Raw genomic sequence first — 8284 nt, forward strand, 5'->3', positions numbered from 1 at the left:
GCGACCAAATAGAATAAACAATTCTACATCGCTATATGATTTGTGCATACGAATATTAAACAAATATTGGGCCATCCCTGGACTACCATTTCGTATAACTCAAGAAAATTTTAGTAATTAGTTCCTACTCCTAGGTTTGTGATTTTTTATTTTATTTTATTTCAAAAATCGTTTAAGAAATATTTGGTATCAAACCCGTGAATAAAATAATTAACTAATAAATTGGATTGCAAAGAACTTGTAAAATATTTTGAGTAGACAAAAAAGAATTTGCCTATGAACATTAATATATAGTTATAATGCTAATTTCATCCCATTTATTGTAGCCTATATTGCTAATTTTGATCTATTTATTGTGGACTAACAAAGTCATAATTTTAATCTAATAGTTGTTTTAAACAAAGAGAAGTTTCCTTACTATAAATTATACAACAACAATATACTACTATATTGAAGTTAATTGAAAATAAATAAAAAGAAAATTGTTTGCAACTAACAAATAGGATAAGATATATTTAGATTATAAAAGGCAAGGAAATAATTACTATAAAAGGGGGAAAACTTAACCCCATGCAAACAAATCTATAATTTCTGAAATCTAGAAGGAAACTTTACATTACCATCAAAATGGTAGATTATAGCAAGCATTCTTCAGATGAATTGCTTTGAAGAGAAAATTTGGCTTAAAGCACCAATAGTCTACAATCTAAGTTGTAATCCCTTAGTTGTTGGTAATTTCCTCTTAGGATGAAGGGTTGCACACCAATAACACAAATTTTCATTGGAGATTAAATAGAGGAAAACTCTTTGATGCTTAAGTTAGTAGGGTATTCAAGAATAAAATCGAGAGGATAACACTAGCAGGGTTTCAAACTGTACCTATCTTTGTCAGATCTTATATAGGTTCCCTATTAAATTCTATGGTGATATATCTAAGACCTATTGATCTTGATGTTAGTTGATTAGCTATATGGGACGATAGGCGCACTTTAAGCTAACTTTCTTGATTTGCAGTGCTCATTTTGATAATTAGACTATGTTACTCTCATAAGGATCGTGGTTGATATTCATCTTGGACAAAGGATGCATGCCAACTTGACAAAACCATTGTACTACTTCTCCTCTGCAGAACAAGTGTGCACTAGCATGTGCATATGTTTTTCTTACCCTTGTCATTTGTCCTCTTTGCTTGTAAGTTGGAAATGATTTTGAGCTATAGGATGCTGAGTTCAGTATTGCTTTAAGGCACGTTACTATGGTTTTATCTAACAAAGGTTGAGTCTTTACCTAGTGGGTGACAGTCCTAGGTGCATGTGTAATACATGGTGGCATCTTGGCTGAGTGTTCTAGTAAGAGATACCTTAAAGAGTTGTTTGGTCATTGTACTTTTTTTTTTTTTTAAGAAGGGCAGTACCTCCATTTATTTATTGATAACCCCTCACTTTTGGCGGAGGAATGTCGTGGTTACAAGATAATCAATGAGAGATAACAAAAAACAAACGTTAAAAATCTCCCAAAGAACAACACCAACATCCAGCCAAAACCGGGTTACAAGTCCAAACAAAACAAAAAAAATCATGACCTACAAAACAAATCTCATACAACATAACAAAACAAAAGAAGAACAGCAAAAAGCATGAGCAAAAACCAAAATAAATCAGCTAAACATATCTCATATAAGTCATACCCATCTTCTCTAATTTATACAAACCATTGCTAACTTTAGGGAGTTGACTACTATTTGTAAACAAATTATTCCTCCCCATAGCACCTTGTCGAGACAAGGCATCTACTACTTTGTTCCCTTCTCTATACGAATAATTTATCGAAAAATCCACTCCCTCCAATAAACCAATAAGCTGCTCCCAAAAATTCCACAAATACCACAATGAGCACTTCCTGACTCTAATCCAATTAACTACAATATTCGAATCACATTCAATATCGATACAGGTATGACCCAACTGTTTGCAAATCTTTATTCCTTCCAACATAGCTCTCAATTCAGCTTCATTATTTGAACAAGAACCAAAATATTTTGAAAAACCAAATACAAAAGAACCTGTATGGTCTCTGAGGATGCCACCATCACCCGCCGGCCCTGAGTTCCCTAGGCTGCTCCCATCCAAGTTTAGTTTCAACCTCCCTTGCCTCGGTTTTAGCCATCTTATACTTTACATAGTTTTAATTCTTTTATTCACAATTTGCACTTCCAGATTCTACAAAACCCGAAAATCAGCATCCTTTAACTGAACCATTTCTGTCATGTTCCTACTCAAAACCCCCACCCAATACTTAATGGAGAGCTACACATCAGTACTACTATCTAATTTTCCTTCCATTTTAGCCACACATCTCCTTCTCCACAGCCTCCAAACTACTAAACAAGGAATCAAACACATCAATGAACCCAGAAATCATTTAAGGGCTCACACATGTGTAATGTGAATGTACATCATCATTTGGGATCTCAATGTTCCCATGGCTTGCCATATATTAGGGGCGTTAGTTTTGTCCCCAATTTGTCTTTTAATACTTAAGCTTGCATCTGGCCTTTGTTTGTATTCTTCTTCTTCTTAACTTTGCTCTTTAAGTCTTTTCTTCCAGCTCTTCAATTGTCGTATCTTTTTTAACATTTTATGTTCTTCCTTTTCTTAATATGTTCTTACATATGCCTTCAAAATTATCCCCACTCACCCCTTAAGTTCTTTGTTTTTTTATCTTGAGTTAAGGTTCTTTGTGCATTTAGGTGTTTGTGAAAGTTCTTTTAGGAACCCTCTTCTCTTTTCCTACATCTTCTTTTCGTTCTCATATTTCTTTAAAAGGATGTAAATAGGTTCCTAACAAGGAGGATCCACCTTTAGCCCCCTTCTTAGGGGGAGGCCTACAGAGGGAGGATATTACAATGGCATGGGCATGCAGATACCCGGAAAAATAATAATAATAATAATAATAATAATAATAATAATAAAAGGAAAGAGGGAGTTGAATAAGGAAAACAAAAAAGGTTTCCACGATATACAAATGTAAACGCCTCGTTGAGAGAATTTGGGGTAGCCGCCGGCTGGGCGGGCAGTTGGACTAGAGGATGAACATGTAATCTCCAGGAAAATGTTATTTGTGGGTGCCTGGGAATTGACTTCTTGGAGATTGGAAGGAAAAGAAAATTAGGAGCTCTAGGTTTTGTTTGCATTGGGAATTTTTGAGGGGAAGAAAAAAAAAAAAAAAACGCTTTTAAAAATTGAAAGAAAAATAAATTTTAATGCAAATTTTGTATTTAAATCAAGGACTATCAAAAAATATATATCTATTTTAATATAAATAAAAATTATATCCAAAAACACAATTTTGTTTAGATTTGATATTATGTTTTTATTTTCATTTTCACTTTCTTGATAACTGAAGGAGCATTTGGTGCTATTTTTAAAAATTATGAAAATGAAAACCAGCTAAAAGCTGAAAAGAAAAATTTAAAATGAAAAACCAACAGCGTATTTAGTAAATATTTCTAAAATTAAAACAAATAAAAATATTTTGATTAAACAGATGCTTATTTTTGCCCTTTAATCAAATAAAAATTATAATACAAATTAAAAATGTCACAATAAAAATGATTATAATTATTTTGCTTAATTATTGTATTTCAAAATTCAGCTTATAAGAACAATCTTACCATACATGGTAATTCAAAAATAATAAAAATATTTTTTAAATAAATTTTCTTATTTTAAATTTTTATTAAAAAAATTATGGATATTTTATTTTAATCATTATTTAAAATGAAATTAACCATTTAATTTTAATATAAAAGTATGCATAAAATGAATGATTTAATCTAAAAAGTTAGTTTCGAATACTAAAAATGTTTTGGCTTCAATTTACCAAAGTAACTGAAAACACAATTTAGTTTCAATTTTTTCATAAATAAATGGAAATCGATCATAAAAATAGAAAATTGACAACATGGTTTCACAACATATTTTTTGCACTGTGTAAAAAATGAAAACAAAAAATAAAAAACAGAACCAAACATACCCTAAACATGAAAAAGGGTGCATTTTTTCCCATATATATATATATATATATATATATATATATATATATATATATATATTTCAAGCTTCCAACTAGGCGTAGAAATCACATGGATCTTTCATAAACAACCGATGGATACCATTTGGGTCGATTATTTGTGCATAGTTGGATCCTTATTATTTCGGTCCAACACAAACTTCCACTCAAAAATTAATTCAATGGAATCATTGTTGATTTTCAAAGTACAAGCATTCTTACTTAAAAAGAGAGAGCAGTAAAATGCATTGCCCAATGCCCATATTGCTCCACAGGCTTAAAACATTGCGAGTAGCAAAAGGAAGGCCATGTAACAAATCATGGAGATTCACCATGCTTTTAACATACAACACAGGCCAATCACAAGGGGCAGAAATCCCAAAGGTAAGATATAGCCTAGTATGGCCATCACAGCTCCTGCTAAGTATGTACATCTCATGGTACCGAAATCTAATAGGTGAAAACAAATCAACCTTTTTTTTTTCCCTCAGTTGGGGAAGGGGACGGTGTTACATATGATGTTACTAACTATATAACATTCACATCACTTTGTACATGAAAATTAAGTGAAGTGAGAGGGAAAATCTAACCACTGGTATTAGGTGTTGTCGACCTACTAGCCCAATTTACAGTCACGGTATCTGGTGAAAGTATGAGTGTCTTATTCTTTAGCAGCACAACATCATCTGATAGACTATCCCCCTCCGCTTTTTCTACGTTGTCTACCATAGCTTGAATAGCCTTTAGACCCTCCAACACCTCTTCCATGGAAGGTCTCATTTCCTTCTCATTTTGCAAACACCGAAATGCCAACTCTGCTACGGCTGTTATCATCTTTCTTACCTTGTAGTCTGTCTCAAACCCAAGAGATGGATCAACAAGCTCGTGCAATGCATTATTTTGGATCTTGTTAATGGCCATGTTAGATAAATTGATTTCATGCCGATGCCTAGTGATGTCGACAGGTGGCTTCGATGATATAAGCTCAATCAAAACAACTCCAAAGCTATAAACGTCACTCTTGTCTGTAAGCTGGTAGCATTGATGATACTCTGGGTCAACATAACCAGGAGTCCCTTGTGGAGCAGTAGAAACATGAGTAACATCGGTTGGAAAGAGACGAGAGAGCCCAAAATCTGCAACTTTAACACAAAAATTACTGTCAAGTAGAATATTGTAGGTTTTGACATCTCTGTGGATAATTTCGGAAGCATGGAGATATGTCAAAGCACTCGCACTCTCTTTTGCAATGCTCATCCGGATAGGCCATGTAAGTGAGCCAGCATTTGCACGGTTGCCATGAAGATGATCGGCAACTGTTCCGTTGGGAATATATTCATATACAAGTAGGAGCTCACGGCTGTGGCGAGAGGTGCAGCCATAAAGAGAAACAAGGTTTTGATGTCGCAAGCAAGTTAGAATCTCAACTTCATTCATGAACTGCTCAACTCTCCTGCAATTGTTTTCATACAAGCGCTTGACTGCAACATTACGTCCATCTCGGAGCTTGCCTAGTTGAAGGTACAAAGACAAAAGGGAAAATTAAGGGCTTTTAAGTTGTGCATCTAAAAGGAATAGTTTTGGTCATAGAGGGCTTTTTCTTCTTACCATGGTATACAGTGCCAAAGCCTCCATCACCAAGTTCTTTAGCAGGGTCAAAATTATTAGTTGCTTCTTCAAGCTCACGGTAGGAGAAGATATGGACTCCCAAGTAGATGCCAGACTTCTCAGACTCCATAACTGACGAGGGGTCAGAAGATATGTTTCGAGAGAGTAAGGATGAAGGAGTGTAGCGTTTTCTATTCCGGCGTAGATAGATCAAGAAGACAATGCACATTAAACCCATGCCCAAGATTGCAGCAATTATGCCTGGGCAAATAACATGAGGAGTGATAACTTCTAATTCATTGTAGGATAGAGGAAGAATTTTTCGCACTGAAAGGAAAGGAAATAATGTATATATTACCTATAACGGTCTTCACTACCCAATTTATTCCATGGGGTTTAGCTCTAACTGCGAAAAGCAAGTGTTGTTAGTTAAAACTTCAATTAGATTAGCTAACTCATACCGGCAATTTTCTGTAGAATTTTAGACACAGTCAAGACCTGCCTTTCAAAGTCCAACGCGGGTTTCAATTAGAGCATGTAAGTCTCTAATGTCAGTTCCAAAAATCTTATATAAACAGAGAGAAGCAAAATCTTATGCTACTGAGTTATAGTAGCAAGCCAGCACAATTAAATTGCCTTCAGCACATGAAGTATTAATAAACCATTAGCTGAAGGAAAATAAAATAAAAGGAGGAGAGAAGGAAATTAAGAACAAAAACATGTCTGAACTCTGAATTCCTACTTAAATTCACGACGCCCACATACCCTCACAAACCCCCCCAAAAAAAATTGTCCTTTCAATGAACAGAAATTAACCATAACCATATAGCTCATACCTTTGCAGGAACCCATAGGTAATTTACGCAGAAAAATGAAACACAAGCGTCAGAAAATCATGCCCACATCAGAAGGACGAGACTCAATTTCTTCAGAGATAGCAGATAAAAGAAATTAAGATTGCAGTAAAGGAAGAATAATAAAGGAGTGATATTAGAGAGAATTACCAGAGGGACATTTATTGTTATAGGGTCGATCTGGACAAAAACAGATGAACTCAGTGTTATCAAATCCACAGCGCCCACCACTTTCCTCACAATCGCCGCATTTTTGTTCACTCAAAGAGAGAACAAACCCGTTGTTCAACATTTCCTTGACATTCTCCTCGTCTTTTATTGAATAATTATCAACATCTAAAGGTACTTCAACCCAAGACTGGCATGAGTACTTCGAAAAATTCGAGCAAGATGGAAGATGCTTGGCAAAAACCGCGAAGGAGACATGAGTATAATTGCTTGCACAGTTAATAGTAATGGAGTAATCAGGAGGCTCCCCGGTGCAGCTATAGAACAAGCAGAGATTTTCAAGCGAAGAGCTATTACTAAAGGAAGTCCCGGGGAAATTAGGCAGCGGAGTTGGGCATGATTTGTCGAAAAGGGTACGTTTAATCAGCAGAAAGGATAGAATTTTGAAGGCATCTTTGAGGACAAAATCATCATCTGAAATTTTGAGAACTGGGTTTGCATTATCGCAGGTGATCTCAAGCTTGGGGAGGCCGCAGAAGGATTCTTGTTTACCACCAATCCAAAAGGGGAAGCTTATGTTTGGTTGAGAACCACAGTTCTGCGGGGCGCAGGCCTCATAATTTGGGTCGATTGATAGGATTTTGTCGAGGAGGGTGGTGAAGATGATGATGCCGATGAAATTGGAGAATGTTTTCTCGAATGGGTAGGAGTTCTGCAGATCCATCTGGGGTGGAGGAGAGAATGAGAGAGCCAAAGGAAGCAGGGGAGGAGAAGTAGAGCGTTGAAAGTTGGAACTGATAGAATGCTTGTGAAGAAGATTTGACTTGTTCTTACAGGCTGCGATCAAATTGAATAAACAATTCTACATCTCCGTATGATTTATGCATACGAATATTTGACAAAAAATATTGGGCGTCTTGGAGTACCAATTCAACCATCCCCGGTCTCCTTGAATAAAAAGATTTCCCTTGAATCTTGATTAACTACCCATTTCATATAACTCAAGAAAAATTTAGTAATTAGTTCCAACTCCTATGTTTGTGATTTTATTTTATTTTATTAAGAAAGTCCTTTAAGAAATATTTGGTGAATAAAATAATTGACTAGTAAATTGGATTGCATAGAACTTGTAAAATATTTGAGTAGATAAAAAAGAATTCGCCTATGAACATTAATATATAGTTATACTCCTAATCTCATCCCATTTATCGTGGCCTATATTGCTAATTTTGATCTATTTATTGTGGACTAACAAAGTCATAATTTTAATCTAATAGTTGTTTTAAAAAAAAAGAAGTTTCCTTACTATAAATAATATAACAACAATATACTACTATATTGAAGTTAATAGAAAATAAACAAGAAGAAAATGGTTTGCAACTAACAAATAGGATAAGATATATTTATAATATAGAAGGCAAGGAAATAATTACTATAAAAGGGGGAAAACTTAACCCCATGCAAACAAATCTATGATTTCTGAATTCTAGAAGGAAACTTTACATTACCATCAAAATGGTAGATTATAGCAAGTATTCTTTAGATGAATTGTGTTGAAGAGAAAATTTGGCTTAAAGCACCAA

The 8284-nt window shown here is 34.6% G+C and overlaps 1 protein-coding gene across 1 annotated transcript; it reads right to left on the reverse strand.

The window, feature by feature from the left end:
* Positions 1 to 4529: 4529 nt before the first annotated feature.
* Positions 4530 to 7668, reverse strand: LOC131145468 (LEAF RUST 10 DISEASE-RESISTANCE LOCUS RECEPTOR-LIKE PROTEIN KINASE-like 1.2). The gene is made up of 4 exons (XM_058094557.1): positions 6684 to 7668; positions 6038 to 6085; positions 5680 to 5940; positions 4530 to 5582 (listed from the first exon to the last, which is right to left on the reverse strand). Exons 1-4 carry the CDS (start codon positions 7423 to 7425, stop codon positions 4657 to 4659), a joined length of 1977 nt encoding a protein of 658 aa, XP_057950540.1. The 5' UTR covers positions 7426 to 7668; the 3' UTR covers positions 4530 to 4656.
* Positions 7669 to 8284: the final 616 nt, after the last annotated feature.

The sequence above is a fragment of the Malania oleifera genome, chromosome 13, assembly GCF_029873635.1.
Source record: "Malania oleifera isolate guangnan ecotype guangnan chromosome 13, ASM2987363v1, whole genome shotgun sequence".
NCBI lineage: Eukaryota > Viridiplantae > Streptophyta > Magnoliopsida > Santalales > Ximeniaceae > Malania > Malania oleifera.